This window comes from Achroia grisella, unplaced genomic scaffold (assembly GCF_030625045.1).
Source record: "Achroia grisella isolate CSIRO2021 unplaced genomic scaffold, CSIRO_AGI_Agris_v1 utg413, whole genome shotgun sequence".
NCBI classification, from domain to species: Eukaryota; Metazoa; Arthropoda; class Insecta; order Lepidoptera; family Pyralidae; genus Achroia; species Achroia grisella.
Genome location: NW_026712846.1, coordinates 711,213 through 731,121, shown reverse-complemented (window position 1 = coordinate 731,121; position 19,909 = coordinate 711,213). Strand labels below are relative to the sequence as shown.

Genomic DNA, 19,909 nt, shown 5'->3' with positions numbered 1-19,909 from the left:
TTTACGAAATAATATAAAAATGTATCTAAATATTCATATCAGTTGTCTAGGACCTATAATACAAGTTCTGCTAAGTTTGGGACTAGATGGAGTTGTATGAATTTTCCAAGGATACTATAATTATAATGTATATAACTCCCGTTAAACACTATACACCCGTGCGATGTTGAATTAGTTCTCCAGTCTTTGTATAGATAGAACTGTTAGACGTATAATATTACTGATCAACCGTTGACCAAATATATATAAAAGGAACACAAAGGGCCGATGATTTTAAATAAATTTTCTATAAGCCAGTCAACCAAGTATCATCATACGTGACCACAATAATTGACACAATTCTCAGTACACGCTGTTACATTGGCGCCTTTTATGGATATGTTGTTATAAGATCAGGCCCTATTGACAGCGGATACGTAATAATGATTAACAGTATTCTCCCGGTCTTCTTTTGAGAATATCCTGAGCAACCTTTTTTACCTTTTTTTATAACATATCACATAAAAATGATATAAATAAAAATAATAAGGCGTTCATAGGCTGTGGTATGGTAACGATAAACCGTTTAGGCCGTATATTTGATTTCCACCACTGTAGTCTAAAAATACGCGGTAAACTAAAAAATAAATAATACAACATCTAGTACAACTGCCAGTAATAATACAATTTAATAATAGAAAGCCCACGCGGCAGAGTTTTAAGACTGATTAACTTGCTATATTGCTGTGCTAATCTTTGGAGCAAGAATGTACGAACCCTTAAAATTAGCCTAGATTATTAATGCATTTGATATAAATTAATATGTATGTAAGAATATTTTCCTATAGAAATATAAACATTAAAAATTCAAAATTTGGCCGGGCACTTAGAGTAGTCATTAATTTTGTTTATTTATTTATTGAAATTTTGGAAAGTATATATTTCATAAGAAAAATAATTATATATGTATATTTTTTTATTAGTATATTTTTTATATGTAATAAAGAAAAAATAAAGAAAATGATAAAGAATTTTAAAAAAAAGATTTCATGTGAATTAAGATGATTGAATTGTAGAAAATATTGTATCTCTAAAACTTCGGTAAACGCTATCAATGAGCCCCGACATTTGTTTCCAGTCCTAGCTTCCACCTACGGTATAAGGGAAAGCGGTCATTTTTCTAATTCCTACACAACAGTACTTGGAAATATTGTGAAATGAAAGTGGAAAGCGTCTAAGAATGTTTTTGATTTTTATAACTATTAATTATTAATTTTTGTGAAACTTTAGTTTCATATTCCATTTATAGTAAAAGTAAATAATTGCAATTACTTTCCATCAGATGGTATATATACATACATATTTGTTGGTCTTTTATTTCTTTAACTGTAATGTTAACTAAGACTCTTCGGTATTTATATTTTGACCCAATACAAGGTCGTAGAAGTTTGGTAGAAAATACATCAAAATAGTCACTCCAAACAGACTTCTATTGATTCTTTCTGATTTTATTTTAAATCCTGAAAAATTCACATAGACGCATATAGTCCCAAGCCAAGCAGTGCTTCTGTTATGTCTACTAAACAAGTAATCGGACTACTTAAACACTTGGTTTTATAAATACATACATATATATAAATATATATATATATATATATAAACATAAACACCTAGACCAATACAAACAATCATACTCTTATACACAAATGTTTCTATCGTGCGAGGTATCGAACCCTGAACATTATAAGTGAAGCGGTGTGCTAAACCACTACACCACCGTGGTTGACGACTAAATGTACTACACAAGTTACATGAAGCTAAATATACTCATAAGTGAATGTAACAGGTATCAGGTAATATAAAAACTGTAATGCAAACATTTGCAACTGATATAACTATGACAAATGGAGCTAATTGATGGGAGGGGATTGCTGGTACTAATGGCCCAATGCTAATAATATACTGGTCGACCACCAGGCTAAAGCTCCACTTATGGGGACATATTTATGCCCTATAGTAGAACATTGGTGAATTATCATATAATTATTTATTCATTTACTCAGATAATCTTATTATGTTATAAACGAGAAAGTTTGTGAGTATGGATGGATGTTTGCTACTATTTCAGATAAAAATTACCAAACAAATTTTAATGAAACTTTTCAGTAATATAGGTAATACGTCAGGATAATACATAGGCTGTAATTTAAAAAGATGTTATGTAAATTGAGAAATATAATGATAATGTTAAGTAAGTTAAGTGTGATGCAGATGAAATTGCGCGGGGCAGATAGTCTATAATAAGTTAATAATAATAATAATGAAAATTTTGGAGGATCACACGCCTTATGATTATAGTATTTATAGTCTTATAGTCATAAACATACAATGAGATTAACTTATAAATTAGATAAACTGGTCAGAACCAAATAATGAGATGAGGATTAAGTGAGTAGGTTTAGGAGACAGGTTTTATTGTGATATGATATTATAGCAATATAGTTCCTTTATAGTATATATAATATAATATATGTGGATATAAAATAAATATAATTAATTATAATGTTGTTTGTCAATGTACAGTGTGAATGTTGATATATAGAATATACAAATATAATAATAATGTGTATGTGTGCCACAATATGAATTTACATATCTTTTTATTTCAGTATGCCCGATCAAAGCATCGTGACCTACTATGTTCCTTCACCCCAAGTGAGATTAAACGAAATTGGCTTTCACATTTCCGACTTTTCGAATATAAAAAAAATATCAAGAAACCACAAGGACACTCTGGTAGTGTGGGCACCGGCACACCAATTGAACCACTATCAATGCGTACTCGATTTTGGAGTGGATGTGATTAATTTGATCCACAAATACGCATCGGTGAATCGTCCATTAGTAAATGGACCGATCAATATAATCGCAATACCGTCGGACAGAATCGACGGCTACGAAATTGGAAGCTGGAATCTTCTTACGAATCGGTAAGTGAAATTTATAGCGTCTGATGCTATAGAGATAATTGTTGCCGCAAATCGGCATAAAAATGAAATAATTGTTGCTTTAAATCGATTAAAAGTAACTCGTTTTGGGACACGATCTCTGTTGTGCATTATACCTACTTAAAACAACATTGTCACAGTCGAAATTATTTATTCATACAGTTTTCGCTAATTTATATACTATAAGTTAATTTTTATCACTATTCCTACCGAACAGCTTGGTTAACAATTTCAGTTGAAAAGAACTGGCAAGAAACTCGCCTGGTTCATTTGTTTTATATTTTTATTATTTATTTAAATCAGTTTCAATTATTAAGTAAGAGAAGAGTTTATTAACAGTACTTCTTGGCTCAAACCACATTACGAAAAGATGCTAGATTGGACTTGTCATAAGTGTTAGTTACCTACATACATAAATACAATTATTTTGACTTGATTTGGTTTGATGTTAAATACCAATATGCAATGTGGTAGTTTGTTTGCTCTCTGTTAAAAAGTGTAACGTCGAATTTTTTAGAATCTCTTAATCGTTTGTCGTTTAAGTATGAAAAAAAGGCATGATGAACTATTTTGATTTACCAATATCGGTATTGGAATTCGAAGACTGTTCGCCGGTCGAATTTGAAACACTTGCCAAACAGTCAAGGCCAAACATTTCAATATCTGTTATTAATTCTATTGTTTACCTGTATGAGAACATAAGCCATATGCACCGTCTTATTTTTAGATAGCGTCTTATCGTACCATTAATCTTATATCCAACGTAATTATTTAGCATATATTTTTAATAATTAATTGACTTACCTACTTCATTTAAAACATCAAGAGTGTAAACCGGTCAAATTTATTAGAATTATAAATCAGACTTAATTTATTTGCTATTTGTTTTAATAAATCTAATATCGAACACGTGTGCATTGGGGAAAGAAATTGCTAGTAATGAGTGCTAATGCCCTATTACTGACATGTAAAGGGCGCCATACTTTGCCCTAAAGTATGGCGACCTTTACACGGTTTCCTATTAAACGATCATGTTTAGTTGCTGGTGATTTTCCACGATGGACTTAATAACCAAACTTTATCCTCAACGAATCATTTTCCACTAATATGCAGCCAGCGCAGACCGTAAACGCATATGGATGCGTCATACTTCTCTTTATCGCTCGCTAACAAGTTGTGTTAGAGCGAGAGGTATGATATTAATGGAGTCAATCTTCAGACGGCATAATTTTGAAGGTCTGATATCCACTTGTTTCCCATTGCACTTTCAACCGTCAGTATCAAGAGGGTATTTCAAAAGCAATATATTTCAGGGAAAGCCGATTAGCTTGTAGAGATGAATACTCCAGTATTAAGCAGATAAATCAAATGAACTTTGAATTAGCACAACAGCTATGCAGGATATGGTTAGGGAATCCTGGAGAAACTGAACGTACGCGATGGAGAGAAGAATGGTTTAAGGAAGGTGTAGCTACTTACTTGGCGTATTATTTTTTGGCACAGGTATATTATAATCAATATTATTTTCTGTACCTTTACAATAGTACTATAGATTTATATTTGATCGTCTTTTTATAGCTTTTATATCTTATTAATACATAAATTGCATTATTTTTATTTTTTAACATTATTTTTTTACTTTTTGATCTCTGAGTAATACATTTTAATATAGTTTTAAATTATAGGTTCATATTAATCATAAAATTTTATTCTAATAATTTCAGTATAATCACCAACATAGACATACAATATATAGTCAAGAATTGGCTAAGTATGCACTCGAAATGAAAATCAAAGCCATGGACTTAGATTGGCCTCGGAGCACGCCTGCTCTAGCTACTTATAACAACACTCTAGCAATAGAAATACCATCGAGATACAAGAATCTGGTGACAATGAAAACAGCCTCAATACTATGGATGGTGGAAAATTGGATTGGATCGGAGAAATTTCATCAGGCTTTAGTGAAATATATCAATTCAAAGTGCGTACTAAAACTGCGTAGCGGTTTCTATGTTGATTGTCGCATGCCTAATCCTTGGTGTTAATTAAATATAAGTAAATCAATATTTATTTAAAAGAGCAACACACAAGTTTCCTGCTTATTCTTGTTGGGATGAATCTGCATTCCGAATAAGCGGTAGAATCAAAAAACTTGACTATTCAAAAGTGCTTATATTAAGTTTATTTGAATAAAGAATATTTCTATTTCTGTTTCTAAAAAATCTTCCTAATATTATAAACACGGATGTTTGTGAGTGTGGATGAATGGATGAATGTTTGTAGCTCTTTCACGCAAAACTACAGAATGGATTTTAATGAAACTTTACAGTAACTTAGCTTATACATCATAATAAGATATAGGCATATACATTTCACCTGTAATACAATGTAATATATCATAAACGCGGAAGTTTATGAGCGTAGATGGATGAATGGATGAATTTCTGTTACTCTTTCTCGCAAAACTTCTAAATGAATTGTAATGAGTCTTTACAGTGATCAAAAAATTCACACAGGTAAAGTCAAACTAGTAATAAAAAATAGTATAGAATTAAAAATCGAGAATTATCTTTTCTACCAGAGGTAGACTGTAAAACGTTGTCTGCCTGCGTACCCAGCCTAGATCACCAAGCGGTTTGCTTTGCAAGCTGTGTTTCAGTTATAGTATGCAATTAGACAGTGAAATTGCAGGATAAGAGGTATGATACATTAGTCCTATTTACAACGCGAGACCACTTGCCATTCCGTAGGATACCACTATCAGTTATGTAAAAAGATGATTGATGAGAAATGCATATTTTTAAACTCTTCTTTAATACATTTTCTTCTGCTCGTTTTTCTGGACGATACATCTTACACTCACCCTACATTTTCATCGTTTAGGTATTCAGTGATAGCATAATATACTTTACCAACAACAATCTTTTGAGATTATTCTTGAATTACATATTATCTAGCTAGCGCAAGGTACTAAATATAATAATAATAAATAACTCTGGACAATTAACACAGCGCCATCTAGTCCCACGGTAAGCAGAGATTGTGTTATGGGTACTAGACAACTCAAATAAATAGATACTTAGACATTTTTTTGGAAATACATTTATAATATACGTAGAAAACAACACCCAGACCGATACAAACAATTATACTCATGAATACAAATGTTTGCACTGTGCGATAAATCGAATCCGCGACTATTGGAAGTATAATGGTATGCTTAACTGTTACACCACCGAGGCTGTCAATTAATTGGAAACTTGTTATAGAAGTTAATTATTTTTGTTTACAGAAGGGGAAAATTTATATCATTGAAGGATTTCAATGAAAAATTGGATTTAGAAACAGTGGAATGTGAACTTCAGTTTTTCAATGGATCCACAGCATCAAGAGTTCTCTCCTCTTGGTTCCACCACTCAGGGTACCCCGTGGTAGACGTGCAAGTTTTAAGAGACAGCTCAGGTGATAGAGTGCAATTGAATCAGGTCAGTATACTAATGTTTTTTTTTTCAAGTATTTCCTGAGTTTATTCGTTACAAAACGTAAGTACAATCTTCTCTCTTTGAAATTATGTACTTATTAACTCATCGTTAGAACACTATCTACAATAACAATAAATGAAATTTAGACACTCACTGTATGTATGTTGTGCTGTATATATATATTATATATTATAGATACTTATAGCCTTTGTAATTACAATAAATTATTTTTTACTATTCAAACACAATTTTCGTGCTAAAAATTTATCTTGATAATTTAATTTTACGAATGGTTTCTAAATCAATTGATGCTGTATATTTCTCTACAAATGGTATATGGTATATGTTGGTGGTCCATCACAGGAGAATGACATAAATAGTCGTTACTAATAAATTTAATACATGCACTTTTGAATAGTCATATTTTTTTAAATCTATCAAACATTCAGAAGAGCAATGAGCAAGAAACTTGTGTGTTGCACTGTTTGTGATAGGGAGAGGATAGTCTTGTGGGTATTTATGACAAAATCCAATTTAATTTGTCATAAATAAATATTAACTTCAATTTATTTGATTGCGATTGAATTAATTAAAAATTAGCCTTCCTTAGAAGTCTAAAGTCTTCTAAGTAAAAAGTAAATGTCCTTCAACAATACTTAGTGTAGGATACGTATTTTAATGAAGTTTTACCGTAATATAAGCGTATACATCAGAATAACTTATAGGCTATAAGTTTTATGCGGGTGAAACCGCGGGCACAGCTAGTCTTATTAATATTATAAATGCGAAAGTTTCTAAGTATGGATGGTTGTTACTCTTTCACGCAAAAACTACTGAACGAATTTTGATTAAATTTTACAGTAATATAGCTTATGCATCAGAATAACACATAGGCTATGTTTTTATTGAAATATAATGCGTGGGCACAGCTAGTTATTAATATAGTCAATCGGATCTTAACGTTATCTGTCTTTGTTATAATTTCCAGAGATATTTTAGCTTCACTGACAGACGTCGTGAGTCAGATTTTCTGATTCCTATCTCTTACACGGTACAACACAATCAGAACTGTTATAACTGCTATCAACCACGATTCACTATTGGCCGGCAGACCTACAGTTTCCGAGAGAACTTGCTTGGTGGATGGATAATACTTAATAGGAATTCTTCAGGTGCGTACAAATATAATATATAGTCATAACTGTTATTAATGACTGCAACCGGCCCCGGCTTCGAACGGGTGTACATGTACATAGGTATATACTGTCGCGGACATGTTTTTAGATAATATAAAGAGAGATAATTCTTTCATACATATTTTATTTTTGGTAACTTGGTTACCTTTTTGTTTGGTAACCGTTTACGCAGCGCACACAACGTAAGCCCTCAAATATGAATAATTTTCCCCGTTTTTGCAACATTTTTCACTTATGCTTCGCTTCTGTTGGTCGTAGCGTAATGTTATATAGCTTAAAGCCTTCCTCGACAAATGGACTATCCAACACAAAAAGATTTTTCAATTCGAACCAGTAGTTCCTGAGATTAGCGCGTTCACACAAACGAACAAACTCTTCAGCTTCTTCTTCAGGTGATATATAATAATATTATAAAGCTGAAGAGTTTGTTTGTTTGTTTGAACGCGCTAATCTCAGGAAGTACTGGTTATAAGGGCAGAGGAAGACCGAAAAAGAGATGGATGGACTGTGTGAAAGATGATATGGTAAGATAGGAAGTAAATAACGCGATGACTGCGAACAGGGATGAATGGAAGAGAAAAACATATTACGCCGACCCCAAATAAATGGGATAAGGAAAAAGCAGATGATGATGATGATAAGTATAGGTGATACGGTATACAGATACAGGCACTACTAGGCGGGGTCACTAGTACATAATAATATAATAATGAGAGAGCTAATTCTATAGGAAAAGTAAACTGAACCAGCATTACACATGCTACATGGTTATAGGCCATTCATGCATAAACGAAATATCTCCTTTGGAAAATACACACTTTATCCTGAGGAGATAAAAACCGTTATTGAGATTGTCCTTGAATATATATATGTAAATAAATTCTGAATAACTGCACTGATTTGAGAAATCATCAATAGGACATAAACTATGTCAGATAGACCACACAGTTTCCCCTAGAAACCATAATTAGAAGTTCCTGGTGAATTTGTCACTGATCTGATGTTCATTTTATCATCCTCCACTGGTGTCTCGCCAGCGTAAACCGTTAGCGTATGTAGATGCACCATTTTATTATCGTCAATGAAAAAAAGACTTGATATGTCCACTTTCCGCTTGGTATACGTGTATTTGAACATACCAAGATACAGATATATCAAGCAAGTTAAGGAAAAAGTTGGAGTCGTCTCGTAACAACAGATAAAATGATTGATAGAAGATCGTGGAAGGTGGCGGAAGCAGCACCGATAAGAACACAGCTTTTAAATTATGAATGAAACTATGAAATCTGTATTTGAATACAACGCGCCTTGGTGTAGCGGTTTAGCACATCGCCTGACTTCCGATGGTCGCGGGTTCGTTCCTCGCACGGTACAAACATTTGTATTCATGAGTATGATTATTTGTATAAGTGTTTATTATGTATATTATGTATGTATTTACAAAAATATATATATTTATGTATTTACATTAGTAGTCTTGTACCCATAAGACCAGTTCAGCTTAGTTTGGGACTAGATGTCGCTATGTGAATTGTCTTTTGATATTACATTATTGCAATTCAGTACAGTATATTCCATTATACGACAATGTCAAGACCTTGGTTGCTCAGCTGCTATAAAATAATTTATTTCTGAACTCATCCCACGCGGGAATTACTAGTGTGCTACGCGTAAATTAGTTACACTTACATCATTTTATGCAGAATTTGTACTTCCTATACTGTAGCTATGAGTGGTCAATGTCAGCATGAATTAACTAGTTTGTTGCTGAGTTACTCAAAATATAAATTACTAGCTGTTAATACTCATACTAGTATTACATCGCATACAGCTATGACGTGCTCGTCTTCCTACTGCGGTTTTCGCGGGAAAATAAAAAACTACACAAAATGGCTTCTTCTGCAGACTTACAAATTTTCTTACGTGCCTGATCCCTAATTGTTATACACCATTGATTATATCTTTATATATCTGCAATTTACTTCTAATATAATAAACTACTTACATAAAAAAATAAAATAAAAAGCAGGTAATTAATATTTCGAACGATTCCAGTAGGAGTCCGGCAGGTCCCGTTCGTTACCTCTTTAGCGAGTGGGAAAGATTTCCACAAGTAAAAAAAAAACAAAAGCTAGTGTGATATGTTATTATTGGCGCTGTATTTATATTCAGGTGTGTCTTATATATAGACGAACGGGTCCTGCCGGACTCCTACTGGAATCGTTCGAAATGTTAATTACCTGCTTTTATTTTATTTTTTACTTGTGGAAATCTGACCCGCCCGCTAAAGAGGTAACGAACAGATTCTGCCGGGCTCCTACTAGCTAAAACCTCTAAGGTCTATGAATTACCTAGTTTGTTGGTGTGACTCAAAATACCACTAACTAGCTTTTATTTTACTTGAGGAAACCCGTTGCAGGGATAATGAACGGGTACTGTCGGTCTCCTATCAGCTAAAACCGCAATGTGTATGTTTTTTTATTGAGGGTTTTGGACTATTGTCAGGTGCAGTGTGTAGGGCCTGTCACACTGCGACTTGCAGAGATCTATTGTCACTATATTTATATTTATCACTTGCATATTCTGGTATACATGGCTGCAGTTTTGACTTAATTAGTAAGGCTGTGACATAAACACCAAGAAATAACATAAAACAAGACAAATTTCAACATTTTTGTTCTCTGTGTTTTGAAATTCAATGAAAATTTTAACGAATTTAAATTATTTTAACAGGATACTATCGAGTGAATTACGATGAATTTACGTGGAAACTTATTGCAAAGACTTTGAACGAGGATCATACTTCCATTGACGAACTCACTAGAGCACAGGTAAGAATGCATTTGTATTTACGACTATTTTTTTCCAAAACAAAAGAAGATAGTCTTTCTTCCTTTCAAATATATAATTACTTTATTAATCCGAAATAGTTATTAAACCTAATTGATAATATAACGTTAATAATTGATAGTAGATTTATTTTCTTTCTTCTTTACTCTATCTTCTCTCTTCATTCTTCTTTTACGTGTCATTTTACAAAGGTAGATTTCATAAAACGTTATCGGCGTGAAATACCTCAGTGTCACCTATTTCAGTCTCGAAGCAGCTTCTTTTGTAAACTGCGTTTAATTAGAAGGGCAGTAAATTACAGGATATGTAGTCATAACATCCTATTTATACGGAATGACCCCGAATGAGTCGTATCCTATGATAACACATGTTACCATCACATTATAACATCACACGGTAGAAGAAAAAATATGTTAATACAAAATACTTGACATTCATAAGCGGCTAACATGTTGTATATGAATAAATAAAAATTTTCATTTGATTTATAACATGACGTCCCTGATATTGATCACGTATGTATATAAGCGACGGTTACCATCAGATGGACCGTCTACTTGTTTGTCATTGTTATTAGATAAAAAAAATGCAATTACTAGTGATAAATTAAAAATCAGGATATTTTTTTTGGGAATAATAATGAATGGTGCACCCGCCTGTGCTAACGGTTTACGCTGGCGGGCACCAGTGGAGGATGATAAGATGAACATAAGGTCAGGTCAATTAGCCCATCGTGACAAATTCACCAGGAATTTCTCACGACGGTTTCCAGGGGGACCCGCGTGGAGGTCAACCTGACATGGTGCATTGCTAGTAATGGGTTATGAGTCCACATTACTACCAATCCCCTTCCCCCCAATAAGGATATTGACACTACATGAATACATTTGATGAATTCTTATATCTCAAAATTAACCATATTTTCAGTTAGTCAACGATGCTTTTGCTTTGTACGTATCAGGGGATATAAGTCAAGAATTGGCTATGGAAATCCTCGACTATCTGCATAAAGAACGCAGCCCTACTGTGTGGCAATCTGTGATAGCAGGATTTGATCTGTTGAAGACCGAAAACTCGAGATGTAATATGACTAAAATGTTGTATGAAGAGTGGAAGGTAAATTAATATTATTCAAATATGTTATCTATCTTTCTATCTATTTATCTCTATATCTATCTTTATATATGTAAAATAATCATGTCACAGTGTTAGTTGCTATAATTCACCGTAACGAGATAACCGATTATGATGACATATTATATGTATACCCGATAGGTCTGAGAACAGATCGTTATCTATTTAAAACCCACCCTTTTTTATTTATGTGGCATTAAAATACTCCAAAATCCTAAATTTTCACCAAGAATTAATTTAGCAAAAGGCAAAAGAATATTTGCCGAGTCAGCTAGTATTATAATACAAATGCAACGGTGTTTCTATCTGACCGTATGTTCGTCCTCGAGATACAATCTATTTTTAAGGCAAATTTCATTAAGATTTATACAGTAATTTATTCGTGAGATGGTAAAGTAGTATTTAATATTGTATATAAGTCTTAGTTTTAAAATATTGTTTATTTAACCGCCCCCACCTAAATTTGCAACACCTATAATGCTCTATGATACGTTATAAGTATATAGTATCTACCTCATCTGTTATTAATTTTTTTTATATGTTATATTATATGCGGATTTATATAGTACTAACTCTACCCCCGACTTTGTTCACGTAGAATAATGAACTTGACGAAATAAATAAAAAATATTTAATAATATAACCCAAAAAAGTCAAATAAGTTGCATCATTCTAGCTGCAAAAATGATGACTCTTCCATACAACCCTTTATCTCCCCTTTCAACCTCTTACAACCCTTTTTCTTTATTTATATTTATTCAATAGCCTAAAAAATAACTATCGAGCTTCTAGTTTTAAAAATGACAATACCTCCTTACAAACTTTTTATCTCCCTTTTCAACCCCTTACAACCCTTTGCGCATTAAAAAGTATGTCCTATATCCTTTCTCAGGATCTAGACTATCTGTGTACCAAAGTTAATTTAAATCGGTTCAGTAGTTTTGGCATGAAATTGAGACAGACGGACAGACAGAGTTACTTTCGCATTTATAGTATTAGTAAGAGTATCTTACGTGAATAGCTCAATTGCGACTGTAAAGCGTTAAATTCTTCTATTTCAAGGACTAATGCTTGGTTAATTTGTCATTTAGGAGTTTCTGCGAAAAAAAATAGCACCAATATACAGCATAATGTCAGATAACATAGAACAAGATGGCAACAGTCGTTTGTTCCGTAGCAACGTGGTAACGATGGCGTGCGGGATACAGTACGAGCCGTGCCGACAGCGTCTGCAATATACATATGAACAATACAGGAGAAACGGAATCAGGTAACATATTTTTTAAGGAAACTAGTTTTTGCCCGTGGCTTCGCTGGCGTTAATTTATCCCCTTAGGGGTGGAATTTATCTAAATCCTTTCCTAGGGGATGCCTACGTCAGAGTAGCTTGCATGCATGCAAAATCTCAGCCTACTTATATAGATACACATCTTGACCTTGGATATTAAAAATTATCCAATAGTCTTCTTGAAATTGCATATATAATATATAATAAAGGTGCATTTGTACTATAGATTACTTGTAGATATATATTTTATAAATATATGTACATACCATTATTATCAATTAAAAAACAACAAACAACATCTATAATCACAAATAGCACTACGGATATCACGTTATCATGCGACACTCATGATACCAGTTATGTGCTCCGTTATCAGAGGACAATATATCATGCCTCTTGTCTTATAATTTCATACCTCTTTCCAGAATCGATCCAGATATCCGTGAAGCCTGTTATCGAATGTTAATTGAGAATAACGGATACTTTGGTGCTCATCCCATGACCGCTTTTGAGAAAGACGATAAGGCCATGGTGGAACATAGAATGTAAGTAGAATTAACTTAATTGACGACCTCGGTAGTTTAATGGTTTAACACACTGCCTTACTACCAATGGTCGCGTGATCGATTCCTCGCACGGCACAAGCATTTGTATTCATGAGTATGTTTGTTTGTGTCGATCTGGGTGTTTTCTATGTAAATTAAGCATGTATTCACATAATGTTAATTTTGTTGGACTACTAGTAACTAGTGGAGTTACTAGACTAGATAGGGTGGGAAAGGAATGTATCCGCGGTCGTTTTAAAGTAGCTCCAATGACAGAAAAATTTACCGAAAGCCTTCTCAGATGGTATGATCATATAATGCGAAGAGACAAGGAATATAAATTATTTAAAAGAGCAACACACAAGTTTCTTGCTTGTGATGAGACAGCATTCCGAATGAGCGGTAGATTAAAAAAAAAAATGTTATGACTATTCAAAAGTGCTTCAATATAAGTATATTTGAATAAATGATTTTCTATTCTATTCTATTCTATGCGGTAAAAAAAAAGCTTAACAGTTATCCGAACATTAAGAAGTTAGGGACGTCCTTCAGCTATATCCTGACTAGCCTGAAAAATCTTATGCTGAGGGAAAAACTGACCGATCTAATTGGCGACAATCCAGGACAGATTGTCCTGGCACCGCAAAATTAGGAAAGCCAACCTCACATTGAGTGATAGTGCAAAGAAAAAGAAAAAGACTAGTAAAGGGTTGCGGTAATAGAAATTCTAAATAAATATAATTAATTCAACATTCAGTAAGACTATAGACAAATAATATTACAGACAAACAATATTAATCTATTCTCAATTTGACTACATGCTTTAACAAAAAAACAAAAGAGTTTATGCGTGTGTGTTAAATACAATATGTTAGTATTTTGGACTCCTACTTTATATAAACTGTAAATTTTTGAAACTTCATAATGGATGATTTCATAAAAACGGGTATAAAGCATGAATGCATTTTATGAAAGTAGACTTTATTTAGTGGACATCAAGACTCCAATTAATAAAATTGAATTCCATTTTAGTTAGGTTACTACTAGTTATTTATTTTTGTTACGTTCATTAGTGTTACGGTTTAGTATTGTTAGAATTTATCTTTTCTTGGTTGCCGCTTCATTATGATAAATAATATATGTTTATTTTTATTTAAGGAAAACATAAAATATATCAATTTCTTATTAGATATATGAAACTAAATTAAATTAATGTTTATTTATATATTATATACACAAATATATTTTAACACAAGTTTATTTATATATACAAATATATTTTATTATGGCGTAACGTAGCCTATCTGACTAACTCTGTTTATAAAAACCGCAAAGTTATGAACATGTAATAGAGGTACGGCAATAGTAGTTTTATAACCACAACAGACTTGTTCTATTTCTTTCAGACACGAAGAGAATAAGTTCTTCATGAGGTTACCGAGAGGACATCCGAGGCCAATGCCAATCCGATCGACTACCAGTTCTACCACGGTGAGTTTACATTTTATAAGCTTAAATAGAATATAATACAGTGTTTTTTCATATAATTATAATAATCATAAAAACAATGCAAGAAATGCAAAGAATACGAGCCGAGTTTTTTGTCAGTTCTTCTCATTTCGAAATCATTCCGAACTGACGGTAGATTTGACATATGATAAGAGTCTGTAATATTTTTTGCAAGAAGCAGTAATCTTAAATATATATATATAACTCAAAGGTGACTGACATAGTGATCTATCAACGCACAGCCCAAACCACTGGACGGATCCTGCTGAAATTTGGCATGCAGGTAGATGCTATGACGTAGGCATTCGCTAAGAAAGGATTTTCATGACTTCTACCCCCAAGGGGATAAAATAGGAGATGAAAGTTTGTATGAAACTTTGTCAATTTTAAACCGATCGGGCTGAGACTTTGCATACATAAAGCTACTATGACGTAGGCATCCGATAAGAAAGAATTTTGATAAATTCCACCCCTAAGGGAATAAAATATATGATGAAAGTACTGTAAAGCCGCAAAAACTATACCTAATAATAATACTTCTTAACGAGAGCGAAGCCGCGGTCAAAAGCTAGTATTAAATAAATGTTGAATCTGCTTTTTTTACAGGAAGATATAATAACAATTATATGAACTTATTAGGAATATACGTATAAATAGTAAATCACGAAATCTTATCACGTAAGACGTGTGAAGGTACACGAATATGTCTGCACATTAAAGATTTTATTTACAACCTTCCCGCTACTCATCAGTTACCCGTTACTGTGTTTTCTATATCTATTATGTATGTATTTACAAAAAATACATCTAAATATTTATATCAGTTGTCCAGTACCCATAACATGGACTGGATGCCGTTTCGTGAATCGTCTAAGTGTATTATTATTATTTCTGTAGACCTTAGCTAGCTTTTACAGCTTTTAAAAAGATCGTCCTCTTTTTAAAAGCTCAAAAGCCACATCATATTTGTGCCAGCCCTTATGAAGCGGCTGATAACCAACTTCTGACTGATGAATATTTTAATCAGTTGGTTTTACCCTTGGAGAATTACAGCAATAATGCAATTACGAGTATATAATATTGACAATTCACATAGCGCCATCTAGTCCCAAGTTCAGCAGAGCTTGTGTTATGACTAGGCAACTGATATGAATACATAGGTACATTTATTTTGTAAATACATACGTAATATACTTAGATAACACCCGGACTGATACAAACAATCAAACTGATGACTACAAAAGTTTGTAGCATGCGAGGAATCGTATCCGCGACCATCAGAAGTAAAACGGTATGCTGACCTGTTAGACCAAAGCCAACAAATATACATAATATAAAAAATATATATAGTAATATAATTGTTTTTTTATTTGAAAAGTAATAAATTATTCGGCATTATTTTACAGTTACCTCCACCTATTGTTGAGAAGCACACCGGAGCATCATCATCAATATCACCTGCTTCATTTACAACACTCACAGCTGTTTTAATGATATTAATGATCAGATAAAGTGCATTAATAGGTATAGTATTACATTACTAAATACTCGTTTTCATAGTTACATCAGTTCGTTCTAAATTGTGTTTTTTTTATATCCATATTTGAGCGCGTTTGACCGCAATCTCACATAATGTTAAGTGAAAATGCGGTCTAAGCTGTTACACGCAAGCTCAGATAGTGCCTTCCTCGTGACTTGAAAGACCCGATGTTGTAAGAGGCAGGAGAGATAGAGAGTTCTACTCTGAGAATGGTTGGTTCGAGCAGCACGGATGTCAACAGTGTATGGATGGAGCCACTCTCTACGTCTTGTTGTACGGTGATGGAACGGTGTTGGACGAATGAGATTGTGGAATTCTGAGCACATTCACCTTTAGCATAAGTAAAAGTGTAATTATACTAAAGGTTACCCACGACTTTGTCTCCAAAAACATTCACCCCATTACACTCGTTAACAGATCAGCTGTTGAGCTAATGTATATCGTATATCTGTCTGCGTAATTCAATCTATCTCTATGTTAAAACTTATTAAGATCCGCTTCGTCGTTTACACGTGAAAAAGTTACAGCCACACATTTGTTCATTTATATTATTACAAGATGTGCCCGCTATATTACTGTAAAGTTTCATCAAAATCCGTTCTGTAGTTTTTGCGTGAAAGAGTAACAAACATCCATCCATACTCACAAACTTTATAATATAATAAGCGTTTATAATATTAATAAGATGGCTATGTGAAATTTCACTGAGTTCGATCAGTCCTGAAGTAAGGCAACACCTGCGTTTTCTAACAATTTTAAGAAACAATGCAATAATTTTAGTTGATTTATTAAAAAAAATCCAATTTATATGCTGGTTGCCAAATATATGACTGAGGAATTGGGAGTCTCAGAAATATTGACCAGACAGCTGACAAAGATATGGAGGGGTCAAAAATTTATGAAATTGGTGTGATCTAAGTTATAAATGGTCCGTAAGTGACATAACTTCACTAAAGCCATTAAATTATTCTATATCCATTTTCGGAAAATTCGACATTTAACTACTAATATGACATTTAATATAAAGTCACATTAATTACTTAACATAGCCTACCAAATAACTTATTTTAGTTGATAATTAAGAAATTTAATATTTTTGTTCTGTCACATAATAAAATAATTACTTTTAATAAAGTTTATAATTAAATTAAAAGTAATTATTTTACGTTAATATATAAATTACTATTAAGTATTTAGGACAGACTATAGACCAGGGTAGGCGAACAAATAGCACGCGTGCCATTGACGGCACGCGATACAATATTTTGGGCACGTCGTCGATCAAGAAGCTGGCTCATGCTATTTTAACAATATTTTCACCTACCCATGCCTGCGAGTCATTATTTTCAGAGATGAATAACATTAAAAACTCGGTTAGAAACCGTTTGACAGATGAATCCAGTTCAGCATGCATTTTGCAAAAAGTAACATCGTACAAGCCTGACATAAATTATTTGTCATCTAACCTGCAGCAACAGAAGTCACACTAATTTTACAGTAATTTAATTTATGCGTGTAATGAAAACAATCCAAAATGTACCTCTTTTGTTTACTTTATTTCATAGAGAGTTTTGATAGTATTTATTATTATTATTTTCCAAATAATCAGAGAGTCAAAATTATTTGATGGCACTGGCAATGATCCCATTAAACATTTTCTGGAAAAAATGGCACGTTGATGCATAAAGGCTCGCCAACCCTGCTATAGACTATAACATTCCTTTTAGAAAAACATTCTAAATTGCTTATCATCTAAAATTGTATTTTTTTTAATGTTAGTCAGCCAGATTGAAAGGAAGATAATTATTGAATTAAGTTTGTATATGACGGCCTTTGTAGTGTAACGGTTTAGTATACCGCTTTACTTCCGATGGTCGCGGGTTCGATTCCCCGCACGGTACAAACATTTTTATTAATAGTTTTATTTAGTATCATTGTTTGTATCGGTCTATGTATATTACAAAAAAATATCTATGTATTTTCTATCAGTTTTCTAGTACCCATAACACACGCTCTTCTTAACTTGGGACTAGATGGCACTGTGAGAATTGTCCAAGGATATTATATCATATATCATACTAAAACTTGAATTGAGATTCAATTAGATATTTGTTAATTGCACTAAAATCTTTATGTATTTATATAAAATAGGTTATTTTAAGTGACCGACATGCATATATTTATTTAAGGTAAAAAGTACTACTATAAAAAATCTGCTTGGGTACCTCAGTTTCACCTATTTTAGCCACCAAGCAGCGTACTTTGTATTGTATTGATTTAATTCGATATTATTGCAAGTAGGCAATTGAATTACAAGATAAGAGACATGACATCTTAATCTTCTGGAATAGGAATAGTAACTCAAGCACTTATGGGTCACGGGTGTGATAGGATAACATAATATTCATGTGGTATACCATTAAGTTGACCGTCAACTTCTTTAGCATTCAAATTACATAAAAAATAGAGTAAAAGTTGTCGTATATAATATTAGTAGTAGTGAGTATTAAAACAGTGACACTTTTGTGATAGCTTTTACGTAATTATTATGACACTAGTAACTCACTCCGGCTTTGCACGGGTATATAAACCTAAATCTTTATCAGAAATGTTTTAATATATGAAAACCGTATGAAAATCAGTTCAGTTTTTGATATTATCGCGAACACAGAGGCAGTAGTTGAATTTCTTTTTTAACATGTATAGATATTTCTATTATATTCAATAATAAAATGATAAAATCTCCAAAATAATAATAAAAGCACTTCAAGATTCTTATACAAAATGTTTTCTCTAAAGTTGAATAATCTAAAAAGGTTATATATTAAAATATTAATATAATTATTAATTAAGATTACAATTTAATAAATTTGTTTTTATATTTGTCACATTGATGTAATTATAGATGTTTTATGTAATTATAAATAGAATAATAATATATTATTTCTAGTCATACTGTAATAGTACTAATAATGTTATTTTAAATAAATATTTTTTTTATTATTTATATCAGTAATTTGTACCTACCGATGTATTTATGTTGAAATAATTATAATATTTAGTTGTAAATTATATTGTTCAAACTTATTTATTTGTGAAAATAGTAATAATTTATTTACTAATGTGCCTTACTGCCCTAAATGTAATTAATTTATTTGCCTCTTTGAGCGACTACTTTTTGAGCGTCACCTAATGAATATTTTTGAAAATGTATATTATACTCGTATTTATCAGGTTATTTCTCAGTAGCTTCTGGACGGTAATAGTAAATAATGTTAAAATAAATATATTATGTTATATATGTTATAAATGCAAAATAAAATAGTAATTAAATATTTCTATGTTCCATGATAATAAAGCTATTATACCTTTTGG

The 19,909-nt window shown here is 32.3% G+C and overlaps 1 protein-coding gene across 1 annotated transcript in view; it reads left to right on the top strand.

The window, feature by feature from the left end:
- LOC131844753 (aminopeptidase N-like) overlaps positions 1-16,901 on the top strand; it is a 28,152-nt gene extending 11,251 nt beyond the window's left edge. The window contains exons 3-13 of the mRNA XM_059193714.1: positions 2,649-2,969; positions 4,301-4,490; positions 4,712-4,971; positions 6,283-6,475; positions 7,461-7,644; positions 10,402-10,499; positions 11,446-11,634; positions 12,744-12,922; positions 13,366-13,485; positions 14,892-14,976; positions 16,401-16,901. Coding sequence (XP_059049697.1) covers positions 2,649-2,969; positions 4,301-4,490; positions 4,712-4,971; positions 6,283-6,475; positions 7,461-7,644; positions 10,402-10,499; positions 11,446-11,634; positions 12,744-12,922; positions 13,366-13,485; positions 14,892-14,976; positions 16,401-16,505 — 1,924 coding nt within the window. The 3' untranslated portion in view covers positions 16,506-16,901. The remainder of the gene's footprint in view (positions 1-2,648; positions 2,970-4,300; positions 4,491-4,711; positions 4,972-6,282; positions 6,476-7,460; positions 7,645-10,401; positions 10,500-11,445; positions 11,635-12,743; positions 12,923-13,365; positions 13,486-14,891; positions 14,977-16,400) is intronic.
- Positions 16,902-19,909: the final 3,008 nt, after the last annotated feature.